At 45.0% G+C, this 17,211-nt stretch overlaps 2 protein-coding genes across 3 annotated transcripts in view; one reads left to right on the top strand and one right to left on the bottom strand.

The window, feature by feature from the left end:
* The window catches only part of CD300E (CD300e molecule), a 34,404-nt gene that overhangs the window by 5,917 nt on the left and 11,276 nt on the right, over window positions 1-17,211 (top strand). The window contains exon 4 of one of the 2 annotated variants that reach the window (XM_077754105.1): window positions 41-4,004. The exons of the other annotated variant lie outside the window; for it this stretch is intronic. Within the exon in view, the coding sequence (XP_077610231.1) occupies window positions 41-308 (268 nt within the window). The 3' untranslated portion in view covers window positions 309-4,004. Of the gene's footprint in view, window positions 1-40; window positions 4,005-17,211 lie in introns of those variants that run through there. 2 annotated transcript variants of the gene reach the window in all.
* LOC144223392 (CMRF35-like molecule 5) lies at window positions 5,241-10,408 on the bottom strand. The gene is made up of 4 exons (XM_077754118.1): window positions 10,150-10,408; window positions 8,476-8,805; window positions 8,013-8,139; window positions 5,241-5,650 (listed from the first exon to the last, which is right to left on the bottom strand). Exons 1-4 carry the CDS (start codon window positions 10,187-10,189, stop codon window positions 5,548-5,550), a joined length of 600 nt encoding a protein of 199 aa, XP_077610244.1. The 5' UTR covers window positions 10,190-10,408; the 3' UTR covers window positions 5,241-5,547.

The raw sequence follows: 17,211 nt of genomic DNA, 5'->3' as shown, positions 1-17,211 counted from the left end.
TGAGGAGGCAGCTCACTTCCTGTCCCTATTTCCTGCACAGGTCCTCATTTAGCAACGTCCACTTGCTGCTCCTGGTCTTCCTGAAGCTGCCCCTGTTCTTGATGTTGGTGGGTGCTGTCCTCTGGGTGAACAGGCCTCTGAGGGGCCCTGGGGGAAGTCAGCCTGACAAAGAGAAGCCATCATGTAGTAAACTGTCTCCAGGAATGCCCTGTCCAGGAATACAATCCTTCAGACAGAATAGGAGAGACCTTCAGACTCTGGACTCCAAGGCAGGCGGACAGAAGTGCCTAGATTCTGGAGGGGCCTAAGTCTTCTGGGGATCTCGTTCCTGTGTCTCAAGGGAGAATCCTGGGCCTTGGATGACACTTGCTCCAAATCCGCAGGTGCAGGATGGATGAGTTTCCTGGGCCAGTGTTTGGGGTCCTCTTCTTCTGTCTCAGATCCCCTGGCCCTCATGCCTATCTCTCAAGGGCAAGAATTCTCTGGAAGTTTCTGGAAAGTCCAGCCCTTCACTCCTCTCATTGCCACAAAATCTTCTCAGCTCAGTGTCCCCCAGGGTAATAACCACCTCCTTTCTGCAGCCAGGTGGCTCCCTGAGGACTTGCTCCTCATAGTTTCAGTCCTTGGGCTCAACAAGGCTTCAACCTCACTTGTGTCCCTGTGACCAGAGAATGTATGCTGTACTCAAGCATCTCTGCCTGGGCCGGCCATGGCTGAACAGCTTTCGGTTAAAGCTCTGGATCTGGTTGGAGCAGAAGTGGGTGCCCCCAATATCACTCCCGGAATTCTCCACCCTGGTGAGCCTCCTGCACACAGGGCCGGTGGGTAGTCCACTGTAGCAGAAGTCTGGCTGAAGCCACCTATCAACAGTTGGTGCTTTCCACGGAGAAGTAGACAGTCTCTAAAGACAAGGTGCAGGACACAGACATGAGGAGATACCTCCCCACATAGTGTTGGCACAATGCCACAGCTACCATGGGACACACCAGCCTCAGAAAGGGCTCTCTTGGGTTTGAATGCTTGTCAACAGCTTTCTCCCTGAAGTTTGCAGCAAGGTGCATAGTCTGTTACAAACACGTATCACCATGTTCATTCAACTCCTTGTGTGTAGAACAGCCCTCTCCTCTCTGCCAAGCCCAAGCCTTCCCTCAGCTAGTGATGCCAGTTTCCAGAAAACACTCTGAGCTCCTGAGCACTGAGTTTGCAAGCAGGGCTGCCATGTTCAGAACCCAAATCCTGGCATGGCTCCCACAAGGGCAGGGCCGTTTGTGACACCTTGAGGAGAGCTGGGACTGGCCCAGGACTCCAGTGAAGGAGAAATTCAACCAAGGAGGCACATACTTACTATATTAATAAAACACAGACGGGGCGATATAGGAAACACAATGATGGCAAGAGAGAAGCTTATGATGCACTTTATTCTGTTTCAAAATTATTCCAAGCAATCTCGTTTCTTTACCTTTCCAGATAAATTTTTGAGTAAGCTTGTGTGCAGCTACCAAAACAATTTTGTTGGTATTTTGATTGGAATCATATTAAACTTACAGATCAATACTGGGAAAATTGACATCTTTACTATGTTGGGTGTTCCAGTCCATAAATGTGGTACCTCTTGCAATTTATTTAAGTGTTCCTTGGCTTCACTCACCAGTGTTTTGTAAATTTTAGTATCTGGATGTTGCATGTGTTCTGTTAGATTTATACCCAAGTATTTTGTCTTCCTTTCGAGCACTCGTGAACAGCACTGTGCTTTTCATTTAATTTTCTACATGTTCATTGATAGTTTACAAATAGGACTGTGTGTGTGTAGGTGTGTATATGTGTGCACATGTGTATGTTTATGTGTGTATGTATATGTGCTGGTGTATGTGTGTGAGGGTATATATGTGTATGCATGTGCATATGTGTGTGAATGTGTGTGTGCATGCATGTGTGTCTCTGTGTGTGTATGTGTGTGCATGTGTGTGTACACATGTGTGTAGGTGTGTGCGTGTGTGATTGTGTGTGAGTGAATGTGTATGCATTCGTGTGTGTTAGTGTGCATGTGTATGTGTGTGTCTCTGTGTGCGTGTGTGTGTGTGTATTGATCTTTTATACTATGACTTGTTACATTCATTTACCAGTTCTAGCAGTTTGGTAATTTTCTTTCATAGATTCCTTAAGATTTTCTTTTTCTTTTTCTTTTTTTTTTTTTTAATAGTTTTTACTTATTTTTGAGACAGAGAGAGACAGAGCATGAGCAGGATAGGGGCAGAGAGAGAGGGAGACACAGAATCTGAAACAGGCTCCAGGCTCTGAGCTGCCTGCACAGAACCCAATGCACGGCTCAAACCCATGAACTGCAAAATCATGACCTGAGCTGAAGCCACTCAACCGACTGAGCCACCTAGGCGCCCCTCCTTGAGATTTTCTACACAGTTATGTTGTCTGCACATAGGACAATATTATTTTTTCCTTCCTAATCTGTGTGCTTTAATGGAGTCCTGGAAGACCTAGGAGCCCCCAGAAGGTCTCACACACACTGATGACCATGTGGAGCATGTAGCATCATAGACCCACTGTTTCCCGGCATTTCTGCTTTTAAAAGAGAAGCCAGAAGAGAAATCGCTCACGTTTGCATGTAGGCAACAACCTCCATTTAAATAAATATTGTGATCCAAACAAAACATATTTGTAAGTGGATGCAATTCACGGATGTGCAGAGCGCCATTGTGTCCCCCAGTATTTACACTGGGGCCATATGGTGCCCCAGCAGGCTTGGGGACTGACCTTCCCAGGGCACAGATGGACTTGCAGGATGGTGGTGTGGACCTCTTTGGGGCAGGTCCAAGTCTGCTCCCTGGCCTTATGACTGGGGGCCCGGGTCTCAGCCCCTCTGGGGCCCCAATTCTTCAATGTGATGCAAAGGAACTATGTTAAGATTCTTCCATGTGGCAGCTCTAAAACAGGGCTGTAAATTTGTTGACATTCCTGTTATTGAGAGTTGGGAGTATGTACCCTCCCCTTGAGTCTGTGTGGGCCGGGGCTGTGCAGCCAGTAGCCTAGAGCAGATTCCCAACTTTCCCCCATAATTATCTTCCTAAGGAGCCTGTTTAGACATTTTCTTTTACTAGAACCCCTCCTCCCCAATGGGTATGAAATTTTAAAGCCAAAGATACTATATATGCCTATGTTCTATATATCGATTAATTGATCCATCTATCAACTGATCATCTATGTTTTGTATAGAAAAATAATTTTTTGGTATAAAAACAACATTTTTTTTACCCTCCAAAAAAAAGTGTTCATTCCCATCAGACAACAGAATGCATGGATAGAGTATGGTGACAGTGACGCTGTGTGGCTTCTGAGGCCAGGCCCAAAGGAACCTATAGCTTCATCCTCCACCTTTTGAAATACTTGCTCTGGAGACTTACTTCTCAGAACTCAGCTCCACGTGGAGAGGCCTCCTGTAGGATTTCAGGTCAATTATGGAGACTGAGCTCAGTCCTGGCGTATATTGCAGACATGCCGAAAAGAAGCTTCCAGATGGCAGCAGCACCCAGCCATTTAGGCCCCCCCCCCATCATTATGTCTTCCCAGCTGAGGCCCCAGACTTTTGGGAGCAGACACAGGCCGTCCCTGCTGCACCGTCCCTGCTGCACTCCGTCTGAATTCCTGACCACAGGATCTGGGACATGACAGAACTATGGCTGTTTTGTGCCCCACGGAAGATCTAAGTAGAGAGAACTGGACGTTCCATCCGCAGGCAGGACAGTTCAGAGGAACACGCTGCCTCTGCTGGCTGCACAGCGGGCTGAGGGGAGACCCCTGGGAGACTCAGCCCTGCGGTGGGGACCTGGGACCGGACTCCCCAGGGGTTGATGCACCCAGGCTGCTGGGCCTGGAGGTCTTGCTCTTTCCTGAGGTGCGAACCAGAACCGTGTGGGTGGAGCTGTGAGCACTGGCGGGAGGTGTTCCCCACAAGAAGCCACCTGCTGCTGCAGAACACACCCCCCCACCCCGCCCACACATACCCCCTCTGCAGAGCTGAGACCACATTCAAAGGAAGGTTCTAGTTGAAAGTGAACCACACTTTTCCTAAAGGATGGATGCAAGGAGACAAACACATCGCCAGCACAATGCAGCTGGAGACAGGTCAAGACATGTCTCTGAAGGCAAGAGAAATAAAAACAAAAATGAACTTTTGGAACCTCATCAAGATAAAAAGAATGGGTGATGGGCATTGACGAGGGCACTTGCTGGGTTGAGCACTGGGTGCTATATGTAAGGGATGAACCATGAAATCTACTCCTGAAACCAAGACTACTCTGTATGTCAGCTAACTTGACAATATATTATTATTTTTTTTAAATTCAGCTGGAGAACTTGCTTCGTGAGCAGCAGGGCTACCGCACACAGGGAAGGACCCCAGACAGCCAGTTCTGCTAAGTCTCAGCGAAATTATGGACAACATGACCTCTCTAAAGAGGAGCTCAGAAAAGAGATATAGATCCCCAAAATGGTTCAAGATAAAATATAGAGACAAAAAAATAACAGACAGAGCCCAGGAAGAGTGTGAGTAGAAAAGAAAAAAAAAACAACCCCAAAACCAAAATGGTTATTGAGAAGAAACATGTATAACTTTGAAAATTAAAAAGAAAAGGCTTGTGTTGTTAGTTTTTGATGAGTGAGTGGGAGGAAGTTAAACACGAAGGGCCCAGCATTCTGGGTTTTCGTTGCTCAGCTGCTGTGAGGTGGAGGCAGGGGTTAGGAGTGTGGGGAGATGGAAAGGCCAAAGCTCAGGCCAAACCCAGGAGTGGGTGATGGTGGGTCTGAACTGCCTGGGGGATGGACAGCGTCACAGGTGAGAAGGGGATAGATCTGTTCCATCTCGATGGAAAAGTCCAAATGGTCCCTGGAGCCGTGAGGTCTTGCACCTAAGGACTAGTGAGCCCAAGGGACAAATGGAGGGACAGAAATGAACTGTTCTGGTGACAACTGGGTGAATCCCCTGTGCTTGGATGTAGATACAGGGCAGGAATATTTGCATTATTTCAAAGCCCCTCCCTACAAAACACTTATTACTTACAGAGGGAAAAAGAGTAACTTCAATGAGTTTCAACACATTTATACCCCCAATCTACCAGTTCCCAGACATATTCTGATTCTAGTGTTGGGTTTAGAGTCACTTCCCACCCTCTAGAATCGAAGGGTTATCTTCTCACATATAAAACATTGAAAGAGTGTCCCACCAAATAATCTCCAAGGAGTGCAGGAAAGCCAAATATTTTAATAGAGGATGTATGGTACAAAGAGATTAGGTGCAGGTTGGGTGATGGTCCAACCCGGTCTTCAATCTTTTATGTTCAAGGAATTCTTTCTCGGAGGCACCAATGCGGCAGAAGGTAGAATCAGTGGACCTCTGTGCAGCTGGCCAATCAGAGGTCTTTGTCCATGTGGACACACTCTGGAACTTTTTGGTTTAACCCAGGTTTTATGCTTACTGGTTGGTCTGGAATTGGAAAACCCATCATTGGCCAGAGTTCTGAACGATGTAATAGTTATTTATCCTTGGCAGAGCCACTTGAGGGTCATAAGGAGAGGCGGTACCAGGAGGATCCACACAGGAGGATTCTGTGCTGCTACATTGAAGACCAAGTTCCCCGACCTGTGCAGAGCAGTGAGGGAAACAGTTTATTCCTGACATCAGGACAAGGGGAGTCCTCACCTAACAGGGACCCCCACCTGTCTTGGAAATGTAATCGCTGTCCATTCCCTGATCAGAGCTCAGAGGGTGTGGGGGTGTCCATGGCGGGGGTCTGTGGTTCTCCTGCTCAGGCTGACGTATCCCCCCTGGAGTCCTCATGACTCCCCACATCACAGTCACAGCAGGACCCAAGCAGGGGCACTTGACAAAGGTCAAGAGCATAAAGTGAAGGTTGTGAAGCAGGGCCCTGAGCAGGGAATGTGGTGACAGGAGTGAGGTCCCTCTTTAGGGGCTGCTCCAGGCCCTTCCTGTCCACCCTCACTCCTGTGCCCAGATCTGGAGGACAGGCAAGCCCCGTCTCTGCCTGAAAGTCCCTCTGAGGGCAGAGCCATGCTGCCCAAGGTGGAATATTCAGGGGTCTCCCAGCAGCCTTAGCCTGGGCTCCAGCACTTCTGTGCCCTGATTTCATTTTCTGCTGCCTCCCAAAAATCCTCTCTGGCTCACCAGCAGACCAGCCAGAAGGCTCAAGGGTTTGCCTTTGCCTGTCTATTTGAATCTCTGTCTGTCCTACCTTATATAAATTCTGCCTGTCCTTCAAGCTCGGATCTCATATTACCTCTTTGAAGCAGAGGAAAATCCCTCACCCTTGTAGGCTGGCTGAATACCTTCTGGCTTCTCTTGGGAGGGGTCTCTCCTGGATCTGAACCCCATCTGGTAGCACATAGGAGGTGCACTACCTCCTACACCCTGGACAGTGGACATGTGGTCTAGTGGACCATTGGACCCTTGTTCACATATGGTATCCAAGAGTCTGATGCCCTCACTCTCTGCCTCATGCTCTCCCCCACAAGCAGTTCCAGGACCCCCATGCAGGCCAGGCTGTTTTTAAATTCTGCTTGCATTGTTCATGATGTGTCATGTCCATTTCACAGGGAATTTTCTTTGGAGAGAAGACATGCTCCATTACACTTCCTGAAATTACCCTTGAACTCACTGTGCTCTGTTCCCAAGTTCCAATCCCAGTGGGGTTGTGGCCCCATCTCTCCACCTGCAGCTTCCACCTGCGCCCTGCAGTTTCCTAAAAGTCCTGCATCCTCCCCTCCTACTCAACAGAACAACTAGTCTCCAAATAGTCATAAGCAGGACAAAAGCCAGCGGTGAAGCATGAGCCAAGTGCCTGGCCTCATTTGCACACACGATTGAACACATTGTCCAGCGGGGCCAAGCTACAAGGAATAGGGTCCTTGAGAATGGAAGGAAGAAGGAGTGGAGCTGGAAGGGAGGCCATGGAGAGGGTTTCTGGGAGGAAATTCACCTTCACCCTGAACTCTGATGGGGTGAAACTGGAGTAGGGTGGTGTTTACCCTTTGAGGGAAGAATTAATTGATTGTTTTTTGGATGCCTGTTGAGAGAGTGGGCTTCAGGTTGATGGCCCAGCCTCTCTGCCATGTTGGGAATGTGAGAAAGCAGGAATGCGAGTTTTCCACTCCTTCCCAGCATTTCCCGAGCATGTGAGGAGGGGAGGGGAGGGCACCCTTCTCAAAGATGTCCTAATCCCGAGACCTGTGAAGGTGTTAGATTACATGGCATGGAGGAAATAATGATGCAAACGGATTTAAGATTGCCAACCAGCTGACCCTGAGATGGAGAGGTGATCCTGGGATATCTGGGTGGTCCCTATGGAATCACCAGCATCTTTATAAATGAAAGGAAACAGGAGAACCAGTGTGAGAGTAATGTGGGTGAGCAAGACTTGGCCACCTCTGCTGGCAGATGGAAGAGACCATGAGCCAGGGATGCAACGCCCTTCAGAGGCTGGAAAAGACAAGGAAGTGCTTCTCCCTTAGAGCCTAGGAGGAACCAGCCCTGCCAGCACCTTGAGTTTAGCCCAGTGAGTCTCACCCCATACCTTGACCTCCAAAACCTTAAGATCATAACATTGTTTTGTCTTCAGCCACCAGGGTGGTGGTGATTTGCTCCAGCAGCCACAGGGAGCTAATCCAGAGCTTGTCCCTTCTGGCAACTGGAGGCTGAAAGCACCTGTGTCTGTTTTGGCTTCTTGGGGGTCAGGAGGCAGGTCTGAAGGAGACCAGAAACTTCTCTCCTGCAGCCCAGCTGAACAACTTTGCTTAGATTTCTGGTGGGGAGGGGGAGCTCTTTAAGGACTCAGAGGTATAAAGAGGGGGTCCCAGTGTAGACTTTTCTGTTTCTCCCCTGCACAGGAAACATCCAAGGGGACAATGGGGGTCCCTGTCAGAAAGCCCTGAGGGGAGCTGTCTCAGGGCAGCAGTGGGAAACGTCTGTGGGGTCCAGCTCTGCTCACCTGCTGTGGGGGTTGGTCAGAACAGTGGGCTGGCTGCTGTTGATGCCCTGGGTAAATGGACGCGAGGAAGCTCGACTGGCTGGTTTTGTTGTTGCCACAGTCTGGGGAGGGTCTGTTGGATCAAGGGCTAAACACACAGAGCAGAGCAAGGTTCTGAGTGTCACAGATGGATGTCATGGTCTTCTCCACACCCTACTCCCAGGATGCAGAACCTTTCTGTCTTATGCCACTGCCCAGCCATTTTGGTCTTCTCTTGCATCTTTTTGGTTTCTTATCTCAAATATGAATACATATTTGCAGAGAAACACCAGTTTACCACCACGTGAGGGATTTTCAGTGGTAGGCATAGTCTTAGGCGAGTTTTGAGACTCCCCTCCATCCATTGGGGAAGGCAGAAGAACAGTCCTGATTCCTCTGGGGGGTGGGTCCCAGGGCCCTGGAGCATAGGAGGGGTAGTACCTACCTGGGTCAACATCCACGTAAACTTTGTACCCCAGGTCATTGCCAACTTTCTCAATCCCACACCAGTAGGTGTCTGCGTCATCATACCAGAGATCCTCCAAGGTCACGGTGAATATGCGTTGGCTGTGATTGTCCTGGATGGACGCTCGGCCATTCTTCACCAGTTGTTCTGATCCAGTGCTTTTAACAAGGATTTTGCAGGAATCCCAGTCATACCCACGACACCACCACTTTTTGTAGGGTTCCCATCCCCGCCCGTAGTTACAGTGCACGGTCAGTGTGCCCAATGCTCTGCCTGTCGCCATTCTCATCACGCAGGTGGAGAAGTGGGCTAGAAAACAGAAAGCCAACATGCATCTTGTCCTTCCTTGAGCCCAGGGCTAACCTGGGAGCTGCTGGGGCTTCTGGCCCTGCTTTGAAGACCAGCCAGGAGCCTCTGCTCTCTGTCTAATCGCCACGTCCCTCCTATCCCTTCATCCCCTGAAGGACTTCTTTTCTGTCACCCCTCTTGTGAATCCCCCTTGAGCCTCCTAACTGTCCAATACAGGGGCCCCCACTCACGTGCCATCCTACTGACCACCGTCCCCTGCCCGCCCTCAAGCAGCAGCTCTTCCCAGCAGCACAGAGCACACATTGCAGCCACAGGGGTATTTCTGAATCCCAGAGCTTGTGAGGCAGTATGGGTCCCTCTGCATCTGTGCCCTTGATAAACTAGCCCCCCCCACCCCCAAACCCTCAGCCTCTGAATTGACACGTGGCACAGAAGTAAACACACACACACACACACCAAACACACTCACTCACACAGGTGATTGCTTGTTTTTTAATCTATACACCTTGTTCTTCTGTGTTTCCATAACTTTATGCAAGCTGTTCCCTCTGCCTGGAATGTGCTTTCTTCTCTGCTTGAAGGAACCAAACCTTTATATTCATACATCAAGTCTCATCTCCAAGAGTGTCTTTTCTATGGTTTGTCTGTTTCTGCAGCCAATTCAGTCATTGCCAGTGCAACCAGAGCCCTTTGTCCCTGTCTCGGGTGTTGTGCTAATGACACTGGATGAGGTTTGTCTTTAGATCATGCAGAGCAGAGACCTAGGCAGGCTGATGTGTGGGGATGAGCAAGTCCTCCATAGAGGCTGTCACACCCTGGTTTTGCTGCCTGTCTTCTTTCCCACTGTCTGAGCTCTTCAGAAGAGAGGATCCTGGCTCAAGCTTCAAGTCAAGACCAGCTATGTAAGTTTTTAAATGATCCAGATACCTGAACTCCACCTTGACTGAATACATCTCTGCTGGAGCCTGAGCATCTGTGCTTCTTCAGAGTTCCTCAGGTATTCATGCATTCATGTATGTGTACGTGTGTGTGTGTGTATGCTCACATCTATCTATCATCTGTCTATCCATCCATCCATCCATCCATCCATCCACCCACCCATCATCTGTCTATCCTTCTCTCTGCCAGGGCTGGGAAACTGCCTAGAAAACAAACACTGCGTTATTTATTTTATTTCCTTTCCCCATCATTTAACTTAGTACCTTTAAGGTAACAAAACTTAAAAAGTTTTTAAAATACTAAGTGGATGAATGAAAGGCCCTGCCGTCTCTCTCAGGACAGACTCCATCTGTGTCCCACCCTGATCCTGCAGGTGCTCAGTCCCAAAGCCCCCGCCTCACTCACCTTGGCTGATGAGAAGGAACAGAACTGGGAGCAGCCGCATGTCCTGTCTCCCTGGTGTTCAGCAAATGCCAGCTGTCCTCCGGGGACTGAACTGAGCACAGAAGCAACCTACTGTGTCTTCTTCTAAGTTATCCTTTTTTAGTTTCTCTCATCTACTTCTCTAAATTTTTTCTTCAGTTACTTCTTAATTTCATTTATTTCGTGAAAAGCAGTAACGACCATTGGGAGCATATGGTTGATGTGATGAGGGGTCCCCACTCCTTGCTCCAGCCTCTCAACTCAGCACCCCCTGGAGTCTGACCCTGATGATCTGCTCTCCGGGGAGGGTCTCTGGCCACCCCCCTGCCAGCACCACCTCTAGTCTGTGCGCGCCTACTTCCTGTCGTCCCCTCCCCGCCCCCATCTCCCAGCGAGGTTCTCCATTTTAAAGGCTATTGGCATATTTGTGGAGCTGTCCACCCTGTTAGTAGCTCAGATGTGCTCCAAATGGCATTTCTTGTCATCTTCACTCTTAAAGTCAATCTGTCCCAACACCTGGTCCCTGGGCCCAGGGCTCCCTCTCCACCTGCCCCCACCACACTAGTCTTCCATAGACAAAGGCCATGGGATCTTCTCTCTGCCACCTGCCACCCTCAGATGACCTTGCTGGGGTGGGGAGCTTGGAGGTAGAACAGCCCAGGGCTTTGCCAGAGGAGTAGCAAGAGAGGGTGTGGTGGGCCAGCCCCGGGAGGGAAGGGGAACAAAAATCCCTGTCCCCTTCAAGGTCCTTCTGGCTGGACTAAGAAGCAAATTGACATGAGACAGATTAACAAGAGAAAATCATATTTAATAGCATACGTGCAGGGAGTCCACACAGACACGGCAGTCAGGCAAAAGAGGCACCAATGTCATCCTGAATTAAGGAGAAGGGGGTAGGGGTCTGAGATTACCAAAGAAAGGAACCCAATTTACAGGAAGATGAAACCAGTAAATGTTCAGCGCACAAATGTTTGCCTTGCCAGATAGATGGGTCATACTCAGATCAAATTTAAATTTAAGCTTCTCTGAAGTTTCACACATTAACAGTTGTGCTGGTACGTGTTTCTTTCCAGTGAACCAGTCTATTCGTCCAGACAGTAGGTCAGTTTATACAAACTCATTCCAGAAGGCAGTGATGCAGATGTATTCACAACATTAGGCCTGTGGTCCAAGTAATCATGTATGAAACAAGAGGCTTTTCTATGGAAACAGAAGGAACACAATGGTTCTGAGGGGATCAAATGTTAAGCCAGTTTCTGAGTTGTGAGGGCAGCAGGTGGAGCAGACTTCTAGATGTTGGACTCGGAGCATCTCAGATAGAGTGAGGGTAGGCTGTGCAAGCAGACAGATCCTCCGGGTTTGTAGTTCAAGTGTGTCTGGTGCTTTCTGCTTGGCCCCCCAGGCGATAGGCACAAAGATTGTGTATGTGTGAGCTAGTGTGATGATTTCTCTAAGTTTACGTAAGTGGTTTACATTTAGTTGTCAGAACTTCAGGAAAAGGATAGTTTTTGTTCTAAAGGATCCAACTCAGAAAGGTGGGAGAAAGCTCAAAATGTCCGTTTGGAGAGTTGTAGCCAGGCAGTAGAAGACACTAGAAGAAATCAGGACCTAATCCAGTGTATAATGTATAGTAATAAAATCTAAAATGTATAATGATGTGTTGTTGAGACATATTTTCTCTCTATAATCACCCTCACTTTGACCAAGATAACCAAATCAACATGAGTTTGTTTGCAAAATAAGTCATTTCCAATAAAACTTGGCCTGACTATTTACAAAAGTACAGCAAGAATTGTAGTTGACTCTTTAAACCTGCTTTGCTAGAAGTTTTCAGAAGGAATCTCCAGGTGAAGTTTAACAACCTCTTGAGGCCAGGAGCCAAGCCAATTGCTTGCCATCAGCCTTTGGCTGCAATGTGTATAGATTTGGGTGAGTTCCCCTCTTTTCAAGGTTTCCCCAAACATCCCAAGGTTCCTGTACCTGCCAGGAAGTGACTTCTTTACTCACCTGGTAAGGCTGCTGGAACTCTGTAAACAAGCTATCAGTCTGATATTCCCAAGGGGCTTTATTGGCTCCATGAAATCAGCCTGAGTTCCTTAAAGCTTTTGGGTCACACCTGAGCCTTTGCATGTCTCCCCCAAATATGGCATTCCAGTCCAAGCCTTGGTAATACAGGCAGTGCTTCTCATTGTATCCTGTCATAGAGAGAACAGATTCTTATTGAAGCAAATAAATACATTGCCAGAAAATATATGAATACTCACTGAGAATGTCTGATCTCTGGAGGGTTCAGGTAAAGAAAAAAGAGAAATGTTTCAATTTGTTCACAAGGGTACATTTTATCAAATTATTGTAAGTAACTTAGCTTAAGAGACAAAGTTTCCTTAAATCTGCAAACACACAACATTTGAAAAAAGTACAAATGTTTCATACAAAAAGTCATAAAAAGTATAATTGTCTTTCGCAAGTCATTCAGAGTCATGTTATTAATTTTGGTTCTTCTTGAATCAGTTTTTCCACTAGTTCTGGAAACTTTTACTTCATTCAGATTTCACGTCTAGAGGTTATTAGAAACCTGTACTCACAATTTTTCCCTGAATCTCCTTGATAATGAGGCACATTTGCTCTTGTAAGGAGGCATCTGAGTACAAGTATTACTGTCTATAAATAGGCAAAGACTTAAAAATGGTCATGCTAAGAGATCTGCATAGAGTTCCTGCCAGTGTAGCCAACATACAACACTCCCAGATAATATCATATGAGGTCATCAGATTTGTGGGAGTTTCATATAATTTTAGGACACAATTTTATTTTATTTTATTTTTATTTTTATTTTTTTGAAAACGTTAAAAACTACATCTTTATTACAGTAAGCTGTTTATTAACTATTGTTCATATTCACATTCAAGTGCATATTTCAACCTTGACTGTGTTTAAATTAACCTCCCTTTTTCTTGGGTCATTTTCTCAAATTATACCCATGGGAGATTAAGTTCCCTTTTTCTTGGGTTATTTTCTCAAACTACAGTAACTTATGTTACTGAAGATTAACTGTGCCTATAGTATTATGTTCAGTTAATTATGATGAATTCCCTGCCTAAAGTTTTTCCCTATGACAGTTTCCCGCACATTTTCCTCTTAGCAGTCAGAGAGGTCTTTCTAAATGTTGGTACATTTGCTTATGTTTAGGACACGATTTTAATAACATATCTATATAAACATAATCTAAGAGGGTTTGTATCACTTATTTGACAATGCTTCCCAATGTAAGTTAATGTACCAAATAGCTCTTATTAATTTAATTGCTTACAAAATGTCTGAAATGTTCAAGTGTCAAGAAATTTGAAAAGGTTTGAATGTTTGAATAGGATCACAAATCATTAAGAGACAATTTTAATTACCCCTTTTTACCAATGTAACAATAAAAGATATTCTAGGCAAATATAGAAGGTTACATAGCTGTGAGAGCACAATGTAACTCCTTGCATATTAAGACTCACTCAGTTTTCCTGAGTAATCCGAGATTGATACAGGAAATTATTTTGGTCACCAGAATCATGGTTTTTAGGCAGATACATCAAGAAGATAAAGTTTTGCTTGCAATTTCTTATGGGAAGCAGACCATTACTTTAAGACAACTCTGTACTTTTTCTAAAGAGAAAACAAAAACTTTATGCCATGCACTTTTGATGTTAAAACTCATTTCTTCTTTAAATTTATCATAATCTTAGCCAGTATTGGCCACACATAGAATTTTTTCCCAAAGATTCTTTCTTTATAAACTGCCCAGAACTTTTTAATATTCAGATTTTGTTTTAAATGTTTCCTCTTGAGATAAATGGTTTCACTTTCGGACAAAATTAGTTTCTGTTCCCTCAACACATATGTCTTTTTATTCTTCATACTTTCTCTTACCAAAAACAGATGTCTTATTTTCTTCATATACAGAGTTGCTGCCCTTATTAGTAGTCTTAATTACATTTATTAGAATATTTAATGCTTAGAAACCTTAATTTCCAGTAAAAACTAACTAGTAAGCAACTCTGAACTCTGTTACACCAGAACTCTCCAGATTTGAAAATTAGTTAATATATTTTGGAATTTTTAGAAACATGTGCTTTTGCATAATATAATCTTTCCGTAAAGCATGAAATCTGTTTATTAAAGACTCAAATGTAGCTTTAGAGAAAAGCAGATAAATCTCTGTTCATTATTTTATCATAGTTACATCAATTTGATTTACTTGTTTTTAACAATTATACACAGACTACCTGTAAAACTTCATGAAGCATTAGGTAAAATCAACAATTATTCTTTTTTTAAAAAATATTTTTATTTATTTCTAGGAGAGAGAGAGAGACAGCGTGAGCAGGGGAGGGTCAGAGAGAGAGGGAGACACAGACTCTGAAATAGGCTCCAGGCTCTGAGCTGGCAGTCAGCACAGAGCCCGACGCGGGGCTCGAACCCACGAACCGCAAGATCATGACCTAAGCGAAAGTCAGACGCTTAACTGACTAAGCCACCCAGGCGCCCCTTAATCAACAATTATTCTAAGGTTTCTTTTTCTACTGATCAAGTGCAACAGTGGTACCATGATGTTATTTGAGTTTTAGTAAACACAAGCAGAATAAACATTTTCTATTTAATGCTGATAACACTACAGACATAACTATTATAAGTGAAACAACAACCTTAAATTAGCTTTGATGCCTGCTATGTTCCCAGATTGTGTGAACTTGAAACATGTTTGGGTGAGTTTTTACCTTTCTGAATTTTAGAATGCCCATTCCTTATAAGTACTTGCCTCTAAACTAACTAAATAGAGCTCTTTTGCAAATTAATTTTAACAGTACTGCCCACATTTACAACATACATGAACACACACACACACACACGACACAGACAAGATGCAAACAAAATCTTAATTTTGTTTATACTACTATTTGTGGAGAGAACATTACAGGCCCAGTTTTTAAAAACTTTCTTCTATTGTTTTGTTTATTTGTTTTAACAGAAAACTTTCCGCTAGAGTTCACATGTCGTAAAAAGGCCCATAGGTCTTAGTGAAGAAGGGGGTAGAGAATTTATATCACAAAAGCACAGAGCAAGGTCCTCACTTTCCTCCAGGGGGGATCCTTGGAGCCTCTCTGCCTGTCATTAGAGGGGCTGGAGTCTGGGGACATGAGTCCTGCCAGCAGTTTGTATTTTAAAAGCATCTCTTTCCCTCTTTATTTTTTCTTGTTCTTTATTCTCAGGAGATTGTGGGCTGTGTTTACATTTCAAAGACATAGTAAGATTTATAATTTCAAGGGGTAGAAAGAATATAAAAATAGTTTTTCCTCTGGGTTTCGGGGTAATTGCTATTTAAAATTTACCTGTTTTTTTTTTTTTTAAGAGCAGAACATTTTTCTTCCAATATTGTAATCTTTCCTAGTATTCACCAACATCTTGAGAGGAATAAGCAAGGTTTAAAGATCAATAGAACGAGGTGGACTTTCACTGGTTTTTAGAGTTGTAGTTCTGGTTTTGTAGAGATTTGTGTGTATGTGTGTGCATGCGTGTTTTATGTGTATTTATTTATTTTTGAGGAGAGAGAGAGAGAGAGAGAGAGAGAGAGAGAGAGAGAGAGAGCATGAGCAGGGGAGGGGCAGAGAGAGAGGGAAACACAGAATCCGAAGCAGGATCCAGTCTCTGAGCTGTCATTACAGAGCCTGATGCAGGGCTCGAACCCACAACTGCAAGATCATGACCTGAGCCGAAGTTGGAGGGTCAACCAACTGAACCACTCAGGCACTCCTAGTTTTGTAGAGATTTTAAAAATAAGGGCCNGATGAGCACTGAGTGTTATGTGGAAACTAATTTGACAATAAACTATTAAAAAAAAATAAGGGCCATTATTCTTAATTCATCAAGACATGGATTATAGCCTGAATATCAAGTGACTGCCCCTTCTTTTCAACTAATTTTGCTTCTTTATAACAAGGAAAATTTTAACTAAAATGGAAACCAGTAGTTTTATGCCCTTGTAAAGTTTGTCTCAAGCATTTTAACAAAAACCTTTTTTTCTAAATACAAAATGTAAGTTGGGCTTCTATAAGCCCCTCAATATTGGTCTTCAACTAACCACTTGTAGGAGGTATTAGGAGAAATTTTTGGTCATTTGTTTCCTCTGTGAAAGGTAGGTTAGAAATACAGTCAAATAACTTTGTAAATCCTCTCTAAGTTATGTGGGAGCTTCTGAGAGTAGAAGTAAGGGCTTTATAATTTAAAAGCTCTGCTGCTGTCCAAGGGACATGAATTTTTTGTGGTGATAGGAGGGTCTAGGATACACCTGCAAACACATTGTATAAGAATTTCTCAGGCTGGGGGCACCTGGGTGGCTTAGTCGGTTAAGCGTCCGACTTTCGCTTAGGTCATGATCTCGCGGTTCGTGGGTTCGAGCCCCTCGTCGGGCTCTGTGCTGACTGCCAGCTCAGAGCCTGGAGCCTGTTTCAGTCTGTGACTCCCTCTCCCTCTCTCTCCTAGAAATAAATAAAACATTAAAAAAAAAAAAAGAATTTTCAGGCTGGCAGAGCCTGGTTACAGAGCCCTGGAAGGTGGAAACAAAGCGATCATTATTGCCAGTGTTGGTGCTTTTGTTAAATTCACTTTTTGGCTTTTAGCATTTGTAGGAGTAACCTGGATACTTTGAACTTAGAGATCAGACCAGAGTGATCTCTGTCAATCTTGTAGCAAAAGAGAAGTTAAGATAGGCATGTGGGGGCACCTGGGTGGCTCAGTTGGTTAAGAGTCCAACTCTTAATTTCTGTTCAGGTCATGATCTCACGGTTTGTGGCTTTGAGCTCCCCATCGGGCTCTGTGCTGACAGTGTGGAGCCTGTTTGGAATTCTCTCCCTCTCTTTCTGCCCCTCCCTTGCTCACATGCTTTCCCTCTCTCAAAATAAGTAAATAAGCTTAAAAAAAAAAAAAAAGACAGGCAGATGAGATCAGAGTTTAAGAAGACAAAACAAAACCAAGGAACAAAAAAAAAAAAAAAAAAAAAAA

The sequence above is a fragment of the Crocuta crocuta genome, unplaced genomic scaffold, assembly GCF_008692635.1.
Source record: "Crocuta crocuta isolate KB4526 unplaced genomic scaffold, BGI_CrCroc_1.0 scaffold50, whole genome shotgun sequence".
In the NCBI taxonomy this organism is placed as follows: Eukaryota; Metazoa; Chordata; class Mammalia; order Carnivora; family Hyaenidae; genus Crocuta; species Crocuta crocuta.
Note: the sequence above shows the minus strand (reverse complement) of the source record. Positions and strands in the feature narration are given on the sequence as shown.